At 39.2% G+C, this 25,989-nt stretch overlaps 2 protein-coding genes across 18 annotated transcripts in view; one reads left to right on the top strand and one right to left on the bottom strand.

Moving 5' to 3' along the window:
* The window catches only part of add1 (adducin 1 (alpha)), a 173,513-nt gene extending 154,478 nt beyond the window's left edge, over nucleotides 1-19,035 (top strand). For 9 of the 13 annotated variants that reach the window (XM_043703905.1, XM_043703897.1, XM_043703915.1 and 6 more), the window contains 3 exons: nucleotides 8,686-8,883; nucleotides 10,259-10,366; nucleotides 16,409-19,035. In XM_043703905.1, coding sequence (XP_043559840.1) covers nucleotides 8,686-8,883; nucleotides 10,259-10,366; nucleotides 16,409-16,758 — 656 coding nt within the window. In that variant the 3' untranslated portion in view covers nucleotides 16,759-19,035. Of the gene's footprint in view, nucleotides 1-8,685; nucleotides 8,884-10,258; nucleotides 10,367-13,176; nucleotides 13,271-16,408 lie in introns of all 13 variants that reach the window. The other 4 variants (XM_043703943.1, XM_043703962.1, XM_043703931.1 and 1 more) reach the window with 4 other exon arrangements.
* A 1,600-nt stretch (nucleotides 19,036-20,635) lies between these two features.
* The window catches only part of mfsd10 (major facilitator superfamily domain containing 10), a 56,606-nt gene continuing 51,252 nt past the window's right edge, over nucleotides 20,636-25,989 (bottom strand). For all 5 annotated transcript variants that reach the window (XM_043703801.1, XM_043703811.1, XM_043703820.1 and 2 more), the window contains one exon: nucleotides 20,636-22,464. In XM_043703801.1, coding sequence (XP_043559736.1) covers nucleotides 22,361-22,464 — 104 coding nt within the window. In that variant the 3' untranslated portion in view covers nucleotides 20,636-22,360. The remainder of the gene's footprint in view (nucleotides 22,465-25,989) is intronic.

The following is a 25,989-nucleotide window of genomic DNA, read 5'->3' as shown; positions in this document are numbered from 1 at the left end:
GCTAATCAGTCTCCCATGGGGAACCTTGTCGAACACCTTACTGAAGTCCAAATAGATCACGTCTACTGCTCTGCCCTCATCAATCCTCTGTTATTTCTTCAAAAAACTCAAATCAAGTTTGTGAGACATGATTTCCTATGCACAAAGCCATGTTGACTATCCCAAATCAGTCCTTGCCTTTCCAAATACATGTACATCCTGTCCCTCAGGATTCCCTCCAACAACTTGCCCACCACCGAGGTCAGGTTCACTGGTCTATAGTTCCCTGACTTGTCTTTACCGCCCTTCTTAAACAGTGGCACCACCTTTGCCAACCTCCAGTTTTCCGGCACCTCATCTATGACTATCGATGATACAAATATCTCAGCAAGAGGCCCAGCAATTATTTCTCTAGCTTCCCACAGAGTTCTCAGGTACACCTGATCAGAGGTAGCCTCAACTGCTTCACTGGGCAGGGAATTCCACAGATTCACCACCCTTTAGATGAACAAGTTCCTCCTCAACTCAGTCCCAAGTCCCCTTATTTAGAGGCTATGACCCCTAGTTCTAGTTTCACCCACCAGTGGAATCAACCTCCCTGCTCTTAACTGTTCCCTTCATAATTTTATCCGTTTCAATTAGATATCCCCTCACTCTTCTGAATTCTAAGTATAGTCCTAGTCTACTCGATATCTCCTCGTAAGCCAACCCTCTGAATTCCAGAATCAACCTAGCGAACCTCCTCTTGACCCCCTCCAGTGTCAGTACATCCTTTATCAAGTAAGGAGACCAAAACTGTACACAGGAGGAACTTCTTCTCTGAGGGTTGAGTCTTTGAAACTCTTGGCGCAGAGAGTTTCAGGGTCTAAGTCCTTGTATATATTTAAGGCTGAGAGAGATTTCTGATCTGAAATGGGATCAAGGGTTACAGGGAAAGGGAAGGAATATAGAGGTGAGGAATGCTATTGAATGGTGGAGTATGCTCAAGGGGCTGAATGGCCTCATCAATCCCAGAACATTCCTTATACTCTTGTTTAGATGGTTTGATGAGTAGCAAATGGAATTCAATTCAAATAAGTGAGAGGTGATTAACTTGGGCAGGAGAAACAAGGAAAGGGAATATGCCATGAAAAGTGGGACCCTGGGAAACACCAAGGATCAGAGGCACCTTGATGTGTGTTTTCACCAGTCCCATAAGGTAATGGGTCAGATAGATCAAATTGTTATGAAGGCATATTGGATACTCGTCTTTATTAGCCCAAACATAGAGTTTAAGATCTGGAAGGTTGTGCTGGAATTCTATAAAAAGTTGGTTAAGCCACAGCTAGAGTATTATGTCCAATTCTGGAATCCACATTATAGGAGGGATGTGATTGCACGGCAGAGGATGTAGAGGAGATTTATCAGGATGTTGCCTGTGCTCTAGAGCTTCAGTATGAAGAGAGATTGGATAGTCTGGGGTTGTTTTCTTTGAGGGTGGGTGATGGAGGGGACAGGATATATGATTGATTTGAAATATATTAAATTATGTAGGGCATTGACAGGGTAAAGGGGAGGAACGTTTCCTTACGGTGGAGGGAATCAATGACAAGGGGGCATTGATTTAAAGTAAGGAGCAGGATATTTAGAGGAGGAAAAGCTTTTTTATGGAGGGTGGTAGCAAACTTGAGCTCACCACCTGTAGGAGTGATAGAGGCAGAAATCCTCATAATATATTAGATGCATTTAGATGTGCACTTGCAATCCCAGGACATAAAGGCTATGGGCCAAGTGCTGGAACATGGACTGGACTAGTTAGGTTGTTTTTAACTGGCATAGACTGTGTGGACCAAAGGCCTTTTTCCTATAGATCTCTATGACTCCATGGTAACATAGTTTACTATGAGAGAAGGACTTGGCATGGAACAGCCTAGAAAAGATTATTGCATGTGATGGGAAACTTGTGCTACAACACAAAAATCACATTATAAAAGCCCATTGCTCATGAATAGTGGGAATGGCTTATGAATTTTTGAACTCTGAGAACATGGCAGAAGCTACTGATCATGAAGTTTCATGTATTCTGCAAGCCATGAGTTCTACAATTTGGAACTAGAGATCAACCTAGTGAGCATTCTGTGGGTTGCCTCCAATGCCTGAATATTTTTCCTCAAATAAAGGGACCAAAATTGTTGGCTTTCTAAAAAATCCAAGTGCACCACATCCACTGGTTCTCCCTCATCTATTTAACTAGTTATGTCCTCCAAAAGTCACATTAACTTTGTCAAACATGATATTCCTTTCAACAGTCTGTGTTGAACATTTTTTAATACAGCTGGTATTTTCCAAATGTAATACTATTCCAGCCTTTATAATAGACTCCCTACTTTTCCCTACTTTTCTTTCAGTCTTGGGATATGAGCAACACTGGCTGGGCCAGCATTCATTGCATGTCCCTAGTCACCTTTTGAGTCAGTGGTGGTAAGGTGCCTTCCTGAATTGCTGCAGTCTATTTGGAATAGGTACACTCAATGCCATTAAGGAGAAAGTTCCTGGATATTGGCTTGGTAACATTGAAGGACCAACCTGTGTATTTCCAAGTCTGGATGGTCAGTGGCTTGGAAGCAAAGTTTCAGGTGGTGGTAATCTGTGGCCCTTGACCTTTTAGGTCGGAACCATAGTAGGTTTGGAAGGTGCTAACTGGGGAATTGCTGAGAGAAGGAAACTGAATTCCAGACTGATTAACCTGTCTATTTTAAAAAAAAAAGTTACATTACATTTGTTACCCTCCAAACTGCTGGTAATATTTCAGAATCCACAGAAAACAGAAAATAGGGGACAATTGTATGTGGATAATCACTTGAACTTAGATTGGCTATGGGAGAAGTGCTAGAAAGTGAGATTTGTGTAGATAGGTCAACACTAACTCATTAGGTCAAAGGGCCTCTTCTGTGCTGTATGACCATCTCGATGACAAGAAAGATTGCAAATTCCCTTTACATTTGCAAGCCTTGGAGAGCATTCCCAGTAGTGGGCAGAAGGATTCAGCCCAATACCACTGCCATTTCTCCTCAGTATTGGTCCAAACAGGTTAAAGAGCTGAATTTCAGAAGTAGGGTGATGGTGACTTCCTTTGACATCAAGGTAGCATTTGGCATGGTGTGGCTTCGAGGAACCCTAGACAAATTGAAGGCATTGAGGTGCAAGGAAAATCTGGTGCGCTGGCTGGAAGCTGTTAGGTGAATTGGTCATGCTAAATTGCCCGTAGTGTTAGGTGAAGGGGTAAATGTAGGAGAATGGGTCTGGGTGGGTTACGCTTCAGTGGGTCGGTATGGACCTGTTGGGCCGAAGGGCCTGTTTCCACACTAAGTAATCTAAATGTAATCTAATCTAATGCAATTATTGAAAGCATTGTAGAACAAACCGTCTTCAACTGCTTCATCAACGACCTTTCCTCTTCCTAAAGTCTGAAATTGGGATAATATCACCGTTCAGTCCAATTCACAATTCCTCAGATGAATTAAGAGCCAGTGCCTAAATGTACAAAATTCAAGCTTATGCTCATCAGTAATAAATAATATTCATATACTTAAGTAAAACGCAAGAGGCATCTTCTACAATTGAGATCCTGAGCATCTTCTCTTAATATTCAATTGGATTAGCATTAGTGATTCCTCAGCATAAACATCATTGTGGTTCTTAAAGACCAGAACTAAGCAAAGCAGAGGCTGAATATTCTGAGGTGAGTAACTTACAACCTGACCCCCCCACCCATTTTTTGTTTGCTGTATCCTACTAGAATATTGTCCACATGCCTAGAAGAGTGCAGCTCTGTCAACATTTGCGGAGCTCAACATCATCCAGAATAAAGCAGTCCATTTTATTGGCACTCCAACAATCATCTTGAAAATTCACATCTTCCACACATGTACCATGTCTGCAATATGCATTCATCAAGGTTCTTTCAACAACACGTTACAAATCTGATGCTTCTCCTACTTAGAAGAACAAGGAACGTGACCAAAGAACAAAGAAAATTTACAGTCCAGTTACAGGCCCTTCGGCCCTCGAAGCCTGAGCCGATCCAAATCCACTGTCTAAACCTATCGCCCAATTCCTAAGCATCTATATATCTCTCTGCTCCCCACCTACTCCTGCATCTGTCCAGATGCACCTTAATTGAATCTACTGTGCCTGCCTCTACTATCTCTGCTGGCAATGTGTTCCAGGCACATACCACCTTCTGTGTAAAGTACTTGCTGCATGTATCCTCCTTAAACTTTTCACCTCTCGCCTTGAACACGTGACCTCTAGTTATTGAATCCTTCACCCTGGGGAAAAAGCTGATCTCTATCCACCCTGTCTATATCCTTCAAGGTTTTGTAGACCTCAGTCAGGTTCCCACCTCAATCTCCTTTTTCTAATGAAAACAATCCTAACCTACTCAACCTCTCTCCATAGCTAGCAGCTTCCATACCAGGCAAAATCCTCGTAAACCTTCTCTGCACCTTTTCCAAAGCGTCCACATCCTTTCGGTAATGTGGCGACCAGAACAGTACACCGTATTCTAAATGCAGCCGAACCAATGTCTTGTACAATTTTAACATGACCTGCCAGCTCTTATACTCAATAGCCTGCCCAGTGAAGGCAAGCATACTATATGCCTTCTTGACCACACTATCCACCTGTGCAGCCACCTTCAAGGTACAATGGACCTGAACTCCCAAATCTTTGCTCATCAACTTTTCCCCAAGGCTCTTCCGTTTACTGTATAGTTCGCTCTAGAATAAGACTTCCCAAAATGCATCACCTTACATTTGCCTGGATTGAACTCCATCTGCCACTTCTCTGCCCAACTCTCCAGTCTATCTATATTCTCCTGTATTCTTTGACAGACCCCTATTCTTGCTACTCCACCAATCTTTGTGTCATCTGCAAACTTACTGATCATTTATGTATATTACAAACAACAATGGCCTTGATCCCTGTGGAACACCACTAGTCACTTTTTTTTCAAGAAACTTCTTTCAACAACTACTGTCTCCTGTTGCTCAACCAGTTCTTTATCCACCTAGCTAGAACACCCTGCACACCATGTGACTTCACTTTCTCCATTAGTCTACCTTATCAAATGCCTTACTAAAATCCATGTATATGACATCTACAGCCCTTCCTTCATCTATCAACTTGGTCATTTCCTCAAAGAACTCTATTAAGTTGGTCAGGTACGATCTCCCCTGCACACAACCATGTTGTCTATCGCTGATTCTTTTCCAAATATAAATAGATTTTATCCCTTAGCACCTTCTCCAGCAACTTTCCCACCACTGACATAAAGCTCAGTGGTCTGTAGTTACCTGGAATATCCCTACTACCCTTCTTGTATAGGAAGAAAATATGAGCAACCCTCCAGTCCTCTGGCACCTCACCTGTGTTTAAGGATGCTACAAAGATATCTGTCAGGGCGCCAGCTATTTCCTCTCTCGCCTCCCTCAGCAACCTGGGATAGATCCCATCAGTCCTGGGGATTTGTCCACTTTAGTATCCTTTAAACCAACTTAATCTGTATCACTTTTCCTTCACTCAATAGGGGAAAATCTGCCCTCGCTGACCCTCCCCTGAATAGCACTGTGGATTTGTACTACATCAGTTAATAAGATGAGTAATAATTTGCTCTGTGATGCTAACGATCCATGAATAAGCTGAAAAATAACCTTCTACAGACCCGAATTCTTTTTTTGGTGGGGGTGTGGGGATAAAAGTTAATCCTCCGAAATTCATTTTTCTGGTCCTTTAGAATGTTTCAGGAAATGGCAGGGACTTCAGCTGGTTTGCATAATCAGCTTACAGATTTCTAGGTTGGTGCCTAGTTTTCTTGTCTGATTTATACCGAATTGATTTAAAATCGCTGGCCAGATCGCACCTTTACCACTGCCAGATTGGTGTGCATGCTGATCTTGCACAAGAAATAAAAATAAAACACAACTCTCTATGCAGCCAGGAAGCATCAATGGGAATTTGGAAGAACTATGCCTTAATCTTTCAGTTTAGAGCGCATCTAGAAAAGTCCAAATTTAGCCAGTGTTCATTGTTGAGATAAGCTAGATCTACATTCAATTACATTTTTAATGAAACCTGTAGAGGGCAATTCTCAAGGGCAGTTAGGATGGGCAATAAATGCTGGCCTGGCTAGCAAAGCTCATATCTGCTGAATGAATAAGAAACCTCAAAGTTCCAACAAATCTTAATAGCATAACTGGCAAGCATTTCATCATGAATGAAAGCTTGCTCAGGTTTGACTAGCAACTCGTAGAAACATCTGGTGTTTGGGATATTGTTATGGACCAGATCAGACCCTTCTCAATAGTTTAAAAAGTTAGCTTAGACCCTAACTTTTTCTTTAAAGGTAGATGTGAAATGCCTGCTCCAGACTCGGGTACAACTGGTCAAACCACTCAACATTAAGCAAAACTCTATTTATTTAAATACCATAGTTAAAATATAAGCCAAGAATCTAGAATTCCACAGGGATCTTATAGATTAGATTAGATTACTTTACAGTGTGGAAAAAGGCCCTTCGGCCCAACAAGTCCACACCGACCCGCCGAAGCGCAACCCACCCATTCCCCTAAATTTACCCCTGCACCTAACACTACGGGCAGTTTAGCATTGCCAATTCACCTGACCTGCACATTTTTGGACTGTGGGAGGAAACCGGAGTACCCGGAAGAAACCCACGCAGACACGGGGAGAATGTCTGGAGTTCGCACAATCAGTCGCCTGAGGCGGGAATCGAACCCGGGTCTCTGGATTTGTTCTGGGTCCTCTGCTGTTTGATTTTTAGAAATGATTTGAAAGGATGTGTTAGTAAGTTTGCTAATGACACAAAGGTTGGTGGAGTGATGGTTACTGTGGAGGGCTACTGGTAGGTTCCTAACGGGACATTTGACAGGATGTAGAACTGGCCTGAAAAGTGGCAGATGAAGTTCAAACTGGAAAAGTGTGAAGTGATTCATTTTGGAAGGTTGAATTTGAATGCAGAATACAGAGCTAAAGGCAGGGTTCTCGACAGTGTGGAGGAACAGAGGGATCTTTTGGGTCCATGTCCATAGATCCCTCTAAGTTGCCACCCTAGTTAATAGAGTTGTTAAGGAGGCGTATGGTTTGTTGGCTTTCAGTAGCAGGGGCATTGAGTTTAAGAGCTGCAAGGTTATGCTGCAGCTCTGTAGAGCTCTGGTTAGACCACACTTGGAATATGGTATGCAGTTCTGGTCGCCTCATTATAGGAAGGATGTGGAAGCTTTAAAGAGGATGCAGCGGATATATACCAGGATGCTGCCTGGAGTGGAGGGCTTGTTTATTGAAGAAAGGTTGAAAGAGCTAGGGCTTTTCTCATTGGAGCAAAGAAGGATGACAGGTGACTTAATAGAGGTGTACAAGATGATGAGAGGCATAGATAGTGGATAGCCAGAGACTTTTTTTTCCCAGGGTGGAAATGTCTACCACGATGGGGTATAATTTTTAGGTGATTGGAGGAAGGTTATGGGGAGATGTCAGACGTAGGTTCTTTACACAGTGGTGGGTGGATGGAATGCCCTGCCAGTGGTGGTAGTAAAGTCAGACACATTAGGGACATTTAAGCAACTCTTGAATATGCACATGGAAGATAGTACAATGAAGGGTATGTCGGTTAGTCTGATCTTAGTAGGATAAAAGGTTGGCACAGCATCGAAGGGCCTGTACTGTCCTATATTCTATGTTCTAGAATAACTTACCAGTGGAAAACCTAACCGAATAATAGATACAGTACCTATTACTATTTAACTGTTCCAATATAATAACATCCCATAAACACATCATTTGGCCAAAAGGTAAATTCAGACACAGGTTCTTACATGCAGGAAGGAACAACATTTGAGAGATTTCAGAGAAAGTCAGTTAGGAATCATTTACTGAACCTTGAAATCCTTCAGGGACCCAAAAAAGCTTCCAACTCTATAGTTTAAAAAAACTAGAAAGCTGGGGGAACTGGCCACTCTCCCTTTCCATTGTTGCCATCTTTTTTTTTTAAAAAACTCTTAAATTATTGACTTAGGCTGGCTCCAGTAGACACTTTAGCACCTCTGCCTTTAACACCTCTCTTTGTAAAAAAAAAACAGAACAAAATAACCTTTTTAAAAGTGACAGCATCCTCCGAATATAAAACAAATCTGCAGTTTACATTCAATTTTAAAACTCTATAATGTTACACAACTTCAACTGACATTGGAATGGAATCTGCCTAACAGATACTGTGTAGAATGATATGCATAGATATGAATAGCATTGCCTTCATTGTTTCAGACCTAAATGAAAAAAGATTCACCCATTGAAATTAGTATTTATGAATGCTAATCTCATTCCATAACACAAACTAGCCTCTAATTTTTAAATATTCACCCTATTTGTTTGTTTTGATTTGCAGTAATTGGGGAGGATGAAATGCATGAAGCTCTTTGAACCAACTGAAAAAATATTGTGATGTAGTAAAATGCAGTTAAACAGCTAGCCTTTTAGTTGTCGGTGAAAAATCAAGAAATGCGTTAACCATAGACTTTTATTTCAATGAAGAGAGCTTTCACGTGTGATCCATTGTACTTTTATTAACCAAGCTTATGGTCTATTAAATTGTTATGTATATAATATTTGGAAACTTTTTATTTGCATGAAACCTGTTATCTTACCTAGTTGAGAATGCTACAGCCCAAATTGGTGAGACCTTGGCAAAAGTTGAGTTCACTCAAGTGCATCAAGAATGTCCTGATGGCAAGGCAGATGACATGGCAATTATATCGCAAATGCACCCTATCCTGGAGAAAGTGACTGATACCGAAGTCGATCAAAACCAAAGTCTGTCCTCAGTGCATGAACTTGTTCATAACCAAGGTATTACAACAGAAACAAAATCTCACATCAGTCAAGGAAACTCTACAAAGGGAGAGTCTCATTACAGTTACATGCAGATGTTGGATCAGGAACCTTCCTGCATTGTAGGCCAGGTCTCCGTGCAATTCAGCTCAGAACATGTGGACAGAAAAGAATCTCTACATAGCCAGTTACACAGTGCTGTTGTCAAGGCACTTGCCAGTTCTGGTGACCGTATTCCTTCATCTGACCCTTCAGGTACTGGTCAGCAGGGTAAGAGCCAGACTTTTTGAATGAAGAAGCACAATACCCTCTAATCCAAAACATTGGGATCCTGAACTTGATTTACCTTTTTGTTTCTTGACATGCTGAATCTTGACTATTACTGACCTCTGACTCAGTTTTTGATCGGTTGTTAGAGTATCTGGTTGCTCAGGACTAATTTGAATTTGTTCTTTTTCGGGTCTGGATTTTCTCTTGGTCTGTGCAGTTCTACAATTCTTGTCTCAATTTAAAATAATAATCACCCTTGAGCGCTCTTGGTTTCCTTGGACTCTTGAAATGATGCACACTTCTCATCTTCCTTTGCATGCTATAGAGTTTAGAAAAAAAATGATGGTGTCATTAATCTTCAAAACAGCATTTTTTTTTTCATACATTTTTAGGCACGACTGAAGGAATTTGTACATTTTAATTTGGACGAAGGATTTTGGATGCAATTCTCTACAGTTTGCTTTAGTGTTGTCTAGTTTACATGCTGCAAATGTTTGCAAAAACTTTATGGAATCAGAATGCTCCATATGACATTTGGTTTGATTTGATGAAATAGTGTTTTACAACATATCAATTTGGTGATTGAATTTTCAACCCCACACAATGCCAACTTTAACGTACTGATTTGAATTGTTAGCACCTTTATCAAATTTAACATTATAGAGACTGCTAAAGGGATTACTGCAATTGAGTTCATTTGCTTCCGTTAATGCCCATCTGTATGCTTTAGTGAGGGAAGTAAAGTATTTTTAAATCTCTCTGGTCTAATAATTTGCAGTGGACGTTGGAGGTAGGTAGGGAAAATGCATGCAAAAAGACAGAAACTGTAAACTATTAGATTATTTATTCCTTTGGTAGCTAACCTTGTCAATGAGAGAGGCTGGCTATGTATCTAAATTATATAGTGGATTGCTATCCATCATGGTAGACAACTGAGATTTTCCTGCTATCCCAGATCTAAATGACAATTGATGTTGAGGTTCATCCACCAGAGACTGACAAAAACAGGAAATTATGATCTTTGTGTAACCACAATGGAGGAAAGAAAACTCTGCAATCAAGGAGTTGATGAATTGTGCTGAATTTAAACCTTTGTCTTGTTTCCTCTCGTATTGATCTCTAGAGGTTTTAGAGTCCCAGTCAGTGGATGAAAAAGTAAATGATCAACAGAGTCCTACAGACCACACACCTACCCGCACTCCTCCCAGCACTCCAACAAAGTTAGATGATGGTAAGATCCACCAAGCAGTTCAGGTTGTCTAACTTTAAAGTATGGTGATTTATGATTGTTTGAATTTTGATAAAGGTATTTGTGCTTGTGTAACTTTCAAAAAACTGCTTCGTCTTTTAATTGAGCAAAAGTGTACAAGAAAGTGTGCATAAAAAATAAAATTATATCTAATTGTCAAACAACTGGAAAACTATAATTGCAGCTGTGAAACTAGTTATAAAATTAGCAATAAACTAAATTCCAATTGAAATTGGACCTGCATACTTGCAAGTATAACTTCATGATCAGTGCTGTGCTTTGACTTGGTCAATTACAAGAGTTTGTCGATTTTAAGAATTGCTGACTGATTTAATTCCAAAGCACAGTCCAAAATATGAGTAGTCTTAAGCATGAAGAATACAATAATGTGCACATCTTGTTCATTGCTGCTATTGGATTACACCTCTTTGTCAGAATTTTTTAGCTGACAAAAGCAATTGAGGCTGACTTTTTGATGAGGTGGGTGGGATCGGAAAGAAGAGCTCCGCTGTATAAATGTATTTAGGGTTTGGTCTGGAGTTGCAGGTAGGCCAGATTAGGTAAGGATGACGTGTTTCCTTCCCTAAAGGACATTAGAGACCAGATTTTTTTTTTGTAACAATTGACAAAGTCTCCATTAGGGTTTGATTTGGAGATGCCGGTGTTTTAAGTTTAGTGATGATATTTTAGTTTAGTGAAATGGGTGATTTTTAATAAGTCACTCAGGTTAGTGTATTGGAATCTAACTGATAGAGTGCCATGCTTAGTTAACAATTCCATTATAATTGTATCCTATGACTAATAGGATGGTGGAAGATGAGCTATTTCTCTTGTTTCATCTATACATCCATATTATGCAATCAAACCAGCCATAAATAACTTTATATAAACAGTAACAAAAATGAACACACATATTAGGCAGTATTGGTTTGCAACAATAGAGAACTTTTGGCACTTTATAAGAAGTCTTTGCACTGTTGAATAACCATCAAAGTATATAAAATTCACCTGACCTATTGAAATCAGCAATATCTTATTCATAGGCTCACCTCTAAAGTACAATGTCACCGAGTGTTTGAAGAATGAGAGAAGATCTAATTGAGGTATACAGGGTGCTAAAGATGATTGACAAGATAGACGTAGAGAGGATATTCAATCTAGAACGACAGGTCATAGTTTTAGGGTAAGTGGTAGCAAATTTTAAAAAGAGCTGAGAAGAAATTATTTCTCTCAAATGGTTGTAAATCTATGGACTCCACAAACCCAAACTGAAGTGGATGCTGGGTATTGAGTGAATTTAAGGAGGGCAGAAACAGATTTTTAATTAATGTCTTGAAGGGTATTGAAGAATGGGCAAGAAAGTAGAGTTGAAGCTAAGATGAGATCAGCCATAATCCTATTAAATGTGGAACAGGCTCGAGAGGCTGAATTGCCCATGCCTGCTCGTGGTTCTTGTGTTTTCACTGCATTCAAGTGCCTGCCTAGTTCTAGTTAAAAATTCTAGTGTAGATATTGATCCATAGTATAATAACTTAGAAGCAAGAATGCAATTCAGTTGAGCTAAGCTAAGGAACCTAGCAATTGGGTGCATGTAAAGATCATTTTAGTCTTTTGGACCAATTCCAGCCTAGTCTGTAAATGACTATTCAATCATGGGCACTTCTCAAAACCTCCTTATTCCTAATTTCTCCTGTCAATAACAAAGACAAAAACAAGTTGTGTTATTAATATCCATAAATTTCTATCTGTTTTTCATTGATTGGGAAACATTTGTTAGAACTATGCTTCCACAGAATAAGATGGATTCGAATCATGGAATTATTATGCTGCAGAAGGAAGCCATTTGGTCTCGTGCCAATCTTCTGCTTTTTGCCCACATCCCTTGCACACTATTTCCACCCATATAATCATCTTGAATGCCTCAATTGAACCTGCCTCCTCCACAATTTCTGGCAGTGCATTTCATACCCTAATCAGTCACTCTGGAAAAAAAAATGTGTTGTCTCACATTATCCTTCCTTCATTTGCACATCGTTTTGAATCTGTGCCCTCTTGTTCCTTTTTCAAGCAGGAACACCTTCTCCCTACCTACTCTATCCAGTTTGGTCATGATGTTGAAATTGTCTATAAAATCTCCTCTGTCTTCTCTTCAATGTATCCTCGACTGAAGTTTCTAATTCCTGAAACGTTCTTGTAAATTGTTTGTGTTCTCTCCAATGCATTCACATCTTTCTATGATGTGACATCCATAACTCCAGCTGAGATCTAACAAGTGTGTTATACAACTTCAACATCACCTCCTTGCGCTTGTACTGTAAAGTCAGTTATAAAGTGAATCATATTCGGGCTGCAGAAGAAATCAATTTCATTCCCTGGCTACTTAGAAAAGGTTTTGAGCAGCAGTTCTTATTGGGAAAATCTAAAGATTTATTAAGGGAATATAGGAAAGTATCTCCTGTCTGCAATTTGACCTGCAGAGTGCTTTATATAACACCAAAAAGCACAGGTATATTAATTTATGTCAAATCCAACTTTAACTTTGGACCAGAATAAAAATATTTTATTATTCTATGAAATGGGTTGAATTTACTCTGTTCTCAGTAGTTAATTATAGTAATGGTTATTAAAAAAATGGTGTAATCTGATTTATGTATTTGTGCAACCTTCTGTCATGTTAGTCACTGTCCTGTTGTAGTTTTTCCATTCACTGATCTCATCTGATTTCTCTGTTCTGTAATAATTGTTCTGTTCTTTTTTTTTGTTTAACACAAATGGCTGTTATGAATGCATAGATTTTTCTTCTTGTGCTTTTTTTTCCTCCACCCGCCTTCCTGTGGCTGCATTACAAACAGGAGCTGGATGTGCTAAAGAGTACCTGTTACCATAGTAAGTATTGTGCGTTCATGTTTAGAGCTGCTTCAATTAACCCTGCGAAACTTGCGTGCATGGCTTCCAGCTTTCGCATTCCTGTTCCCACTTCCATTTCCTCCTGGTTAATTGCCTACTTTAAACTGCAAACCACCTGAAATTTTAGAAATCCGTTTGATTTTACTTCATTGTTTTCTCACAAGAGTCAGAGTATGTATATTCTGAATAGACAGGAAAGAGAATTGTGCACTATCAATAAATTTCTTGTTTCATTTTATCTAGATGTCTTGTAATCTGATGAGAATTTATACCTTTCAAATGAAAAAAATGTTAATATTGTTTAATTTTAATTCCTTGATGTATTTTTTGAATAGTGTGTGCTGTGAAAGATGAGATAAAGTCTGCACTTGGTATTCGGCATAAGTCTGTATGGTAAACATACTAAGATGCTGAATATTTTATGTTTGTGTTTCTAGCTCACATTTTTCAATATTATTTTACATGTCTACTTGTCATATTTCAGGAATATGAACAAAATACTAAAATTGTCTGACTCTTTAGTTCATAAATACCAAAACTAGCTAACTGAATCAGGTTTTAGAAAGTGGCAGTAAACCTGTCTAATCCCTTTCCAATTCAAGCAATAACTTCTTGAAATTTGTTGCTATAACGCCTGAATATATCCAGCCTAGAAATTATTTGCCATCAAAGGAAGGCCATACGTCTAGATTTATTACACTAAAATTAATTAAAAGTGCAATAATTTGATCTTTCTGCAAAAACAAGTGACTAAACCAAGAATTTCCACTAACCACAGTGCCCTTGTGAGCTTGCTGCTGCCTATACCAAAGCTCCTCTATTTTGTTTTCTATTATCTATTGTCTTTACCTCAAGTTAGAGAAAAGAGCACTATGATCCTGAATTGAGAAAATGTAGATTTGCTTATAACCAGAGTTGTCAAGAATGTCTATTGTACAAGTCTTGAAGATTAAATATTTGTAACAGTTGCATTGTGGTAGGATGGATTTGGAGACGGGAGAAAGAAACAGGAGTGCGTAATGAGGCAGCAGGTATTCTTTAATAGAATGCAAATTCAGAGCTTATGTCCAAGAGTTTTTCTCAGAGTAACAAGCACACAGGATGGCAAAATTTTTCACTGTATTTCAGAAATGGCTTCTTGCTGTATTGAGACATTGGTCTGTTGTAGGTGAGTGAAATATCATCGACTGATTTAGCTTTCTTGCCCACATTCATCTTTAACATAGAATTAAAGCCATCAGCTTTCAAGAACCATGGCACAGTGCCAGGTAATGGGTTGAAAATATTGGAAAGATTCTCAAATACTGCCTTTGGCAGTTGGTATATTGAATCCTTCTAATTACTAATGCAGTGTAATTTGGCTTAAAATTCCTTTCAGGATATTTCTGCAGTGAAGAACTTTTACATGGAAAAACTTTTTTTTAAAAAATAAGTCCCCCATCAACCCACTCATCCGGGCTGGATTTAAACCCAGTCCTGATGCGCTTTGATGCCATGCAGGAGAGGATTTGCATTAATATTTCAATCCACCCTTTGCAGCAAATAAAATACCTCTAAAAATTTTGTTGCTGTAGTAACGTAGAAAATTTGGTAACTAATTTGCGCTTAACAAAACCTCTCAGACAATACTAAAGTAATAACCACAGTGTGTTGGTCAGAATACAAGGGAGAATTTCCCTGTTCATCTTCAAGAACAAGATTTTTACTTTATTTCACCTAAGAGGGCAGACGGGGCACCAATTTAAAATGCCTTTTTGAAATGTGTGTACCTCTGGCAGTGCACCTTGAGGTCAGTTCATTTTGTCATGAGTTGCTGGAAGCCAATTCATGAAAGTATTTAAATTTGTACATTTTCCTTGACCATGCTACAGTACCAGTAATTTACACGTTTACTAATGACAAGTGTTTCAGTATTCCAAGCCATATTACAAATACAGTATTCCTGTATACTTTTGATGTTAATCTTTGCCACAGATTGGAATTGTTCTTTTCAGAAGCATAGAATTGCATATACTTTATAAAAGTATGCTACTGAGTATTCTACTTGATACTGTGGCTGTATGAACATTTGTGCTTGCAATACTTTGAGCAGGGATATTGCATTCTTGGCAGTTTCTCATTGGAGTCAAGATGCTTCTTCACAAGATGGGACGAATGATTTTTGTCAATGGACCTTCTCAGTGCAGTCTTATATTTAATTATTGATGTTTGAGGAGATGTTTGATGTTAAAGTGACAATTCCAAAAAAGTATTTTATAATCTGTGTTAGGTTTAAAACCGTTCTAGATTGCAGATCATCTTTGGTGTTACAGACTGGTTAAAACAACAACTTGCACAAAAAGGTATTACAAAAATTAAGTGGCATTATATAGAATTTAAGCACAGAAATAAGCACTTTATGCAACCGCTGCATATTAGTTTAACTCTTCACTTGAGTGTTCTCCCATCTTTGCTCACATCAACTCGCCACTGTAATTCTCTGTCCCCTTCCTCTTCATGTTAGCGATCCATTTCAACCACTCCTTATGATAGTAATTTCCACATTCAGATAGCTAGATGGTCAAAACCTTAGTCAAAGTGGTAGGTTCAAATGAGTGATTTAAAGATAGACAGAGGCAAAGAGTTTTAGTGAGAAATTCAAAGCTTGTTGTTTAGACAGTTAAAGTATGACTGTCGGTTTTCGGGTTAAGGCAGTGGGCATAATGAGGTCAGAATTAACCTTGGAGATCACTAGAAATAGCAAGGCATGGAGTGTGTTGAATATGTAAATGAGAATTTTAAAATTCTGATGCTGCCAAACTGAGTCAATAGTGATGGATGAATAAAACTCTGAGCCAGGATTCGGGCAGCAGAACTTTGCATGAATGAGGATGGGAGATAGGAAGCTAGCCAGGAGAGCATTGTAACTATTATAAAGCAGTGAACTATGAACTATTTGAGGCACTAGACAATAGCTGAATTTAAAAAAAACTTTTTTTTTAGTAATTGACCATTTCATATTAGAATGCTTAAATGGATTCCAGAGGAATACTGTGCTTCACAACAGTATGAAGACATTGAATTGAATTGAAACCTGCATTCTCACTTGTTTACTTTGTTCTGTCATAAATTCTTCAGAATTGCAAGTGGAACAGACATGCAAGGATGATAGTGCTGCAACTTTCCAACAGTCCCTGCCAGACCTCACCCCTGATGAGCCCTCGGAAGCGCTGACCTTCCCGACTTCTGGAAAAGAGGAGTCGGACAGCCCAAGCAAAGATCTGAGTAGGAAGCTTGATGAGCTGACCACAGCTGAGCTCCAAGAAGTGCCCTCCACACCACCACCTGAGCAGGTGCCAACGCCACCAGCTGAGGATGTGGCAGATGCAGCTAGCGATGAGTCTCCCAGCAAGTCACCTTCGAAGAAGAAGAAAAAATTCCGCACTCCCTCCTTCCTGAAGAAGAATAAGAAGAAAAGTGAATCCTAAATAATACCAAGTTTTTTACCTGGGAAGGCAGGATGCCCTCATTTTGCAGATCGATTCTAATTCATTTCTAGAATGTACAAGGTTGTATCGTTTAGTGTTATGTCTTATTAAAAACATCCATGTAATGGAATGCAAAGAAACGTCTAGTATAGCTTGATTGATATGGAAAGTAACAGGACATTTTTTTGACATAAAACAAAAAAAAGGTGCTAATCCTTTCAGTGCAGTAGGTGCAACCCGCTAAGTGTTTAATTGCAGCATGGTTTGCCACTTTGGGGTGAGGTAGAAGAATAATGAACCAGAGGAAGCCTTTTTTAATAAGATTATATTGTAATGATGAATTAATTGCTTTGTTGACGTAATATGCAGATATTGTAGTAATGACATACATTTTACTACAGGTGAGACATCCTGCTTGTGACTGTTAAATGCCAGCCATCTGCAATGCTGCCTAAATGGTGTGGGGATGTGTTTTAAGGGAAGGTTATTACATGTGACTTGTAAACTGGCACAGATCATGAGTTGCTTACTTTATAAATGAATGCTCTAGGTAAATTGCTGAATCGTGACTATCATCTTTTCAGTTTAAGGCAAATTTCTCTCCTTGTTTTGTCTGTGCACAATTTTTAAAGCAATTGTTGACTGCAGCCCATTGGTAAACTTGGTACGGTATCTGTCAACAATGCTGGGTTCTATCCTGAGAATATTTGCACAATGAGTTTCCACATTTTGGATATTTCTCAGAGCAAGTTCTTTGGCATGACCAATCTTTATTGCTTTATGTTCAGGAGCTTAACATGAATTGGTTGGGCCGATCTGGTGACACATTTATTCATTTTTGTTTGCTATACCAGTCCAAGTACATTGTGTGGTTGTTTGTAAGGGAAGGAAAAAAAGGTACACAACATACTCTTCTATTAGTAAAATACAGGTTAGATAAAGATGATGGTAAAGTTGTGCTTAAATGCTGGAATTGTATGTAAAACAAAATTTAGACTTGCATTTCTGTAGTATTCTATTGTATCTCTAGAGAAAACGCTCCAATTATTTTGAAGTGCAGTGATTGTTTATGTAGGTATATGTGGCATTTAAAGGATGTTTTGTTTAGTCAGAAATTCTGTGTAATGGCCAACATGTTGTGTCCCTTTTTTTAATGTATTGCTTTAAAATATAAAAGATTCAGCAACAGTTATTATGTTTCCTAGAATTGACATAAATAAGAAATTGGATAGAAAGGAGGGGGTCAATTTTTGCCCTGTGCCAAGGCCCTCCACTGTTACTAATGGAGGAAAGGAAATTCATAAATCCTACAATGTGAACAATACAAATAAAGCCACTTGAGGCCTGTTGTTAAAAATGGCAACAGCCAAGACTATTTAGGATATGCCATGTACATGCTGCCTGACACATTCTATCTTCACTAAACAGGGAGTAGAACAACCTCTGCTGAATGTCCTTAATTCATGGTTTTGATACTGATATGAAAATGTCACAGTTCCACATAATTAAAACATATGGTTTATTTCTAACAACTAATGTTCTGATCAACTGAATTTGTCAGATAAATATGAAGAAAATTGCTTTTAAATCTTTTGAACAGATTGATGGAAACCAACAAAACCCACGAGGGGAGGTATTGGTGCAAATAAATTGCATCATTTGGTGCCAACTCCCTACTCCCTTTACACAGAACATCAGGTAGCACCACCTATAGCTTCTAGCTGAAATTCCTCCATTCCCATTGGGGAGGCCTTGGTTTGGGTATCTGTAACTTTTATGCTGGAGTCTTAACATGGTTGATATGTTGAAACCCAGCTGCTGACTTCCCCTTTCGAAGCAGGTCTGCTGGTGGGTTGAGCAGGGCCATAGTGGAAGTGGCAGCAAAACAAAAAGCAAGGAGTATATTTTGCAAATAAGATATGTAATGAGGACTGCATGGCATCGCTGGCTTTCCGCTTGTATTTTACCCTTGTATGACTTCTGTACACTCAGCAATTTTAAGCTCATTTTTGTTAAACAGTTAGACTTGTCAGACTTGAATATTAACCATATGCCACTTCTAATTATTCCAATTTTGATTCTTGTTTCAGTTCTTAATCATCTCCACTTATATGAAAGATTTGTAAACTCTGATTTTTATTCTCTTTCCAATTCTTGTATCACTACATGAAGTATAAGAATTTATTACTTTTGAAGAAATTTATTAATTTTGTTTTTAAGTTTCATTGTAACATTTGAGTTTCATCTATGAATAAAATTCTTTCTTTAAACTTTAAAGTGTAACCCTGTTTCCTTTCATTGAGGCAGAGGCAGTTATTAAAGGCAGTCTCCTTTATTTCTCTTTATTGAACAACCATCCTGCTCCAAAAGCAACCAGTGCTGCTGTGAAATAGTTACCATAAAGTGAGGGAGGAAACCGATCTTCTAGGATTTAATCCTCTACTGGATAGGAGGATTTAAAAAAACAAATAAACCTGAAATTAAAGATAGAAACTGAAATTGCACAAGCCTGAGTTGTGTGTGTGTTGCTGGAAAAGTACAGTAGGTCAGGCAGCAGCTGAGGAGCAGGAAAATCAATGTTTCGGGCCAGAGCCCTTCTTCAGAAATGAGGCTGGGAGCCTTGGGAATGGAGAGATCAATGGGAAGGGTGGGGCTGGGGAGAAGGTAGCTGAGTATGCAATAGGTGGATGGAGGTGATAGGTTGGAGAGGAGGGTGGAGTGGATAGGTGGGAAGGAAGCTTGACAGGTCATGAGGGCAGTGGGAGCTGGAAGGTTGGAACTGGGGTAAGGTGGGGGGAGGGAAAATGAGGAAACTGGTGATGTCCACATTGATGACCTGGGGTTGAAGGGTTCCGAGGCAGAAGATAAGGTGTTCTTCCTCCAGGCATCGGCTGGTGAGGGAGTGGCAATAGAGATGGCCCAGGACCTGCATGTCCTCAGTAGAGTGGGAGGGGGAGTTGAAATGTTCAGCCACGGGGCAGTAGGATTGGTTGGTGCGAGTGTCCCAGAGATGTTTTCTAAAACGCTTTGCAAGAAGGCATCCAGTCTCCGCATCGGGGCAACGGATACAATAAATGATATGTGGAAATGCAGGTGGAACTTTGGATGTGTAAGGCTGTCCTAGTCTCCAAAAGAGAAAGACACACCAGAGTTTTCAGAGCATATCCCCAGCAGGAGGGACCTACCTTTTTATCAGTATTGTAATGTACCTCCACCAAACAGACTACAGTAACTTAAGATAGTGACTCACCATGTTCAAGAGGTCACATGTCATGAACAAAGATGGGAAAATGCAAACGTTGGCAATGAGATAGCAATATACTAGTTAAAGCATGGTAATGATATGGGCTAAAACAAAAGGAAACTAATTGAGGGGGTGTGGATGGAAAATGAGTTCATATCAGACATGAATGTGGAACAAAAGTTCTCTAGACTGGAGGACACAACAAGGGACGTGAATTAAAATGAGGGCACAAAACTAGTAGTGTCATAGTCACAGATGTACAGCATGGAAAGACCCTTCGGTCTAACCCGTCCATGCCGACCAGATATCCCAACCCAATCTAGTCCCACCTGCCAGCACCCGACCCATATCCCTCCAAACCCTTCCTGTTCAAATACCCATCCAGAACAGGGAAAATATGCAATAGAAGGCAAGATGACAAAGCAGATCAAGGGATGACCAAAAGAAATTTAGGACTGAGAAGAAGTCCATTCTTCACGATGGAAATAACTCTAGGTATGAAAGTGGAGCCAATAACCTGGAATAATGTAATAAGCTACTTGCTGCAACTGGCAGGAATAAGTTCTTGTAAGAAGGAGTTCGAATAGACTCCTCTAGTTTTCTTATGAAGTCATTTGACTTATGATAGACAAATACAATAAGTAAATTTATAAATTGGTGTACAAAACAATGCAACTACAGTATTTCAGTTTGATATCAAAATACAGCAATAGACAGCCACAATATACATGTACATTTATCATTTTAGTTATAAGATGAAGTGGCAAATTTCATATAGGCAGTTGGTTTCATGATTAATCCCCACAAGTTAATATATATTACACATTTCACTTTGAAACCTGTAATTTCAATGCGGTTGGAGCTTTCTGATAACACTGCAATAATCGTAATTCAAAACAGTTGTTGCATGAGGCTATGTTGTCAAACCATTGAGTCTTTGGTATTGATTACATGATCAGCTAACAAATTTAAAAAACAGAAAATATTGCAGATGCTGGAATACTCAGCTGTCTGTATGGCGTATTTGGAAAGAAACTGAATCAGGCATTTATATCAAGCTAAGGAAGGAATGTTAGATGGGGTGACTGAAAGCTTTGTACGAAAGGTATTGGAAGAGGTAGCTGGGCAGAAGTTGAGAGAGAATTTGAGCTTAAATCTTAGCTGAAGGCATAATTTGTCAATTTTGGGATGAGAAATGATGGGGCAGCAGTCCCTCAGTAATATTTTAGTATGAGGCCTAAAAAGGCACATTTGCAATTGCTTAGGTAGTGAAGGTTCAAATAGCTGAAGCTTTGCAGACCTTAATCCCATGTCCATTCCTCTTGTCAATTACAGCAATGATGTTCAACTTTGGAATGGTAGCCCAGTTTGACAGTATTTTTGCAAAATGAGATACAATTTACAAAATCAGTGTTTCTCATGTTCACATGAGATTTTTAATTCCTTCAAAGGAGTTCAGTAATTTGGTAAATGTATCGCTCCCAATTCAATCTCTGGTAAACTCCTTTCCTTGTCATTTGCCTGTTTAGTTTTTCACTATTCATACTAAATACTAATATCCTGTATTATTTTGGATTCAGTATTGATTAGTATCAGTGAATCTTAATGCCACTGAATAGAAAACGTTGAGGTATAATATAATTATATGGATCTTGCTGCTTGAATAGCAACTTGCCTCAGACTGTACTCTGTCTCTGAAACCGATGTGGAAAATGGTATGCTGTCTGTCCATACCTAGTTGCAAATTGGTTCAGGTAGATCCAAGCTCCTCTCTAATAGGATATTATAGGCAGCATCCAGGGCTAAAAATAAACAATGAACCTAGAACTGGAGCACCGGTTCTGTGGATGCTGAAATAAAATGGGAAATGCAGGAAACATAATAGGTCATGTAGCATCAATGGTGAGAAAAATGTGTTACCATTTTAGCTTGATCTTGTATTGGGAGTAGAGTTGGAGGATGCATTACCTAATCTTCCAAATTATAGTTTATAACCGTGATAAAGCTGAAGCTCCATTAAAGCACTGAAATGATAGCAGAGTCCCACTCAAGGAGCAAAGTATAACTGACACACATGTGGCTCTGAGGAAGGGAAATATTAACAACCTTTGACCATGTTGTTATCATTGTTAAACTCTCAAGTCACTTACTGTGGAACCATTCACTATATTCTCAATGTTACCATTGTCCTCCTTTGTTAAAACATTTTTCCTGATATTCAGTTGCTTGATACTTCCATTGGAGCAAGTATACAGTATTACATACTTTAGGATTTCTTTAAAGACTGCTGTTGTTCCAAGTGTGAATCCAGTGTAGTTCTCACAAAGGTTTACATGGCCAGTTCATTCCTTTTGGTCTTCATTCTGTTTTCTTCACTTTGGGAATTGTAAGAAGTGCAAGTGGGATCAAGAAGGTGAAACTGGTGACAGTGAAACACACCTCTGCCCCTGCCAGCCAGTAAACTGCAGGAAAAACAGAAGAATCTTTAATTTCTTCACGACCTTTGCTTCCCATTAGCTGCAACACAAACATCACACCTGCAACAGGTCTCATTTGAGCAGGAAGATTGCAAACTTGCAATGTATCAATTGCAATTCCACTCCTACCTTTATAAAATGTAAGCATAATAAATGCTACTCTCAAGTGTTCTTGCACTCTTCCTTGTTTTCATATCCATTCATAACCTTACTCTACACAAGACTGGTGCTCCTCCAAATCTGACTGCTTTGTATATCAGTGATTTTAGAATCATAGAATCCCTACTATGTGGAAAGAGGCCATTTGGCCCATCGAGTCAGCACCGACCCTGCAAAGAGCATTCCACCCAGAACCAGGCCTGATCCCCATAACCCTGCATTTGCCAATGGCTAATCCATCTAGCCTGCACAGCCCTGGACGCTTCGGACAATTTAACATAGCCAATCCCACCAGCTGGTCTATGGCAGGAAACCAATGCACTCAACGGAAACTCACATAGACACAGGAGAAGGTGCAAACCGGAGGTTGGAATCAAACCTGGCGCTGAGAGTCACCATGCTACCCTGTACTAGTTTTACTTGTTACATTTCAGCAATCTTGATCCTAGCTCTGGAATTTCCTCAATTTCCTAAACTTCTCCTGTGTATCTCCTCATTGCTGTTTTTCTCTGGATATCATAATTGATTATTTGAGAAAACAACCAAAAAAAACTGCAGATGCTAGAAATCAAAAACAAAAATGGAAATTGCTGGAAAGAAGTTAGCAAGTCTGCCAGCATCTAGGGAGAGAAATCACAGTCAATTTTTTGGGTCTAGTGGCTATTCTGAAGCAGGGTCACTAGACCCAAGTTAAGATTGATTATTTGAGATTTGCTAAGCTACAATTTCTACCATAATTTTGCTATGGGACAGGAACAAAGGGCAGGCTGTATTTTGGGACAATTTACTACATTATAGGTCCTACATAAATCTAAATAGTAGCCATTGCAATTCCTCCTGACTTCCTTCAAAATACAATGAGGCAGGTTCTCTTGGCTTACATTTGTTCTCTTTGTACAATATTGAAGTTTGCATTAAAAACTAAAAAGTCCTTTGGTCAGTCGACAGCTCAATGCGAGCATATTCATTCATTCAACTAATGGATTTTAGTTTAACTTCAAGCAAGGAAGTAAAATCATTTAAATAACAATAGTGTTTGTAAGACTATCCCTAAAAGTAACTGTCACTATAATAATATTAGTCTATTATACAAAAAAGTCATGTTAATTACAAAGAGTACATTGGAACAGTTCTGGTTTTATGAACATTTTTAATTGCCATCCCAATTCTCTTCAGCTGTCTAAACCCTATGCTTGAGAATTCCCCAACGTTTCTTCTCCTCATCTCCTTCACCACTAACACACACTGGCAGAAATATATACTATGCGTAACCATCTGCAGTACTATGGTTTTATGTGGTTCAGGTTGAAGCATCTGAGACATTTCACTACAGCAAAAAATATTTTATAAATAAGTGGTATATGTTCAAAGCAATATGTACCTTTACTACAGACTGGAGCATATATTTCATCTGCTTTTTGAAATCGAAATTTGGACTCCCAACATTCATAATATATGCAGCTAGCAAATTTTACCCCAGTTTTTTTAACTTTGAAAAAATAGATTTTTTAATATTACAAGTACAAAACAATGCCATTCAAAACAGTGCAAAAAAACTCAAATAATAAGAGAAAATCCCAACCTGCCCTCATGTACAAATGTGTCAACATATAAAGAAAAATACAGAATTAAAAAAAACACAAACTGGCTATTTAACTATATAAATAAATAACCAACAACAAACAAATAAATAGTAATAACTCAGTCCAAACAAAACATTCATACATTCACAGTTCCTCCTCCCTGGATATTGGACTCGTAAAACACAATCGTTACAGCTATATAAAAACCCTTGTTAGTGTGACAGATAAATCTGAGTCAAGGTATTCTAAAAAGGGCTGCCATGTCTTGTTAAAATTCTCAGTTTTGTGGTCAACCATAAGTATTTTCCTTTAATGGTAAAACTGATTTAAACTTTAAAAGTCACTCAGCTCCTGATTCCTGTGCAGCCTTGGTTCAAACATAGATAAAAGAGCTAACTCCAGAGGTGAGAGTGACTGCCTTAGACACCAAGGCAGAATTTGATTGAGGATGGCATCATGGAGCTTCTGCAAAACTAGAATGTATGTGAATAAGAGGGTAAATTCTCTTCTGATTGACCTCCCAGCTAGCAGAGAATTACCTTCTGGACAGAAAGTCCCATGTTTGACCTTCCCAACTTGCCACCAATTGAGGCCCTTAAATGAAGTCAAGGATTATTTAATGGCCCAAGGTGAGTTTAACCCAGCCGCAAGCATGTGGTAGTGTGGCATACCTGACTGGTCAAACAGCATTAACCCTCACCACCTTGAAAGGAAGGATGAGGGCTTCCTTTGGAACACAGGGTAGAGGGGGTGCCTCACTGAAACCCAATCTCCTTCCTTTCCTTATGCCATCCCTGCTCAGCCCTTTCCACAAGGCCCAACCCAAATAAAGTGCCTCTCCCACCCTACCCTTCGCAGATCACTTCAGAAAAGCTTGAGTCTTCTGTGATCTCGGGACTCCCAGCATGATCTTCCTGCAGTAGCCTTCTCTGTGGCATTACTGACTGCAGGAGCCACCACCTGCTTGAGAAGACCTTGATTGCCTGAGCCCCTTTTCCACCGAGTCGTGCTGGAAACATGGTAGTTAACATTCACACTGCAAACTCTCTCAAACAGCAATGCTGTTTTATTTTGACCCTTTACATTTATTTATAGGTTATTGCCCATCCCTAATTGACCTGGAGAAAGTGATAGTGAGCTGCCTTCTTAAAACGCGCAGACTCTGTGCTGTAGGGACAGCCACAGTGCCATTAGGGAGAGAATGCCACAATTCTGACTCAGTGACAGTGAAGAATTAGTGATATATTTCTAAGTGAGGATAGGGAGTGGCTTGAAGGGGAACTCGCAAGTTTTAGTGTTCCCATGTATCTGCTGCTGTTGTCCTTCTAGATTGGAAGTGGTCACGGGTTTGGAAGGTGCTGTTGAAGGATTCTTGGTGAGTTACAGCTGTACATATCATCGATATTACATACTATTGCCACTGTGTGTTGCCGGTCGACAGAATGAATGTTGAAGGCGGTGGATGTGGTACCAAACAAGTGGGCGGGCTTTGTCCTGGATGGTATCAAGCTTCTTAAGTGTTGTTTGAGCTGGACTGTCCCATGCATGTATTCCATCATCCTGATTTACCCATGTTGAAGTCTGTCACCACTTTACCCCATTATTTAATTTGTTGTTACGTCTGTTTGTAGTTTTAATCACCAATCTTTGTGTCATGGACAATCTTGGTTGTTTGGCTGTTTATTGTTGTCTGAGCTGGAAATGTGTTGCTGGAAAAGCGCAGCAGGTCAGGCAGCATCCAGGGAACAGGAGAATCGACGTTTCGGGC

Source organism: Chiloscyllium plagiosum, chromosome 2, assembly GCF_004010195.1.
Source record: "Chiloscyllium plagiosum isolate BGI_BamShark_2017 chromosome 2, ASM401019v2, whole genome shotgun sequence".
NCBI lineage: Eukaryota > Metazoa > Chordata > Chondrichthyes > Orectolobiformes > Hemiscylliidae > Chiloscyllium > Chiloscyllium plagiosum.
Note: the sequence above shows the minus strand (reverse complement) of the source record. Positions and strands in the feature narration are given on the sequence as shown.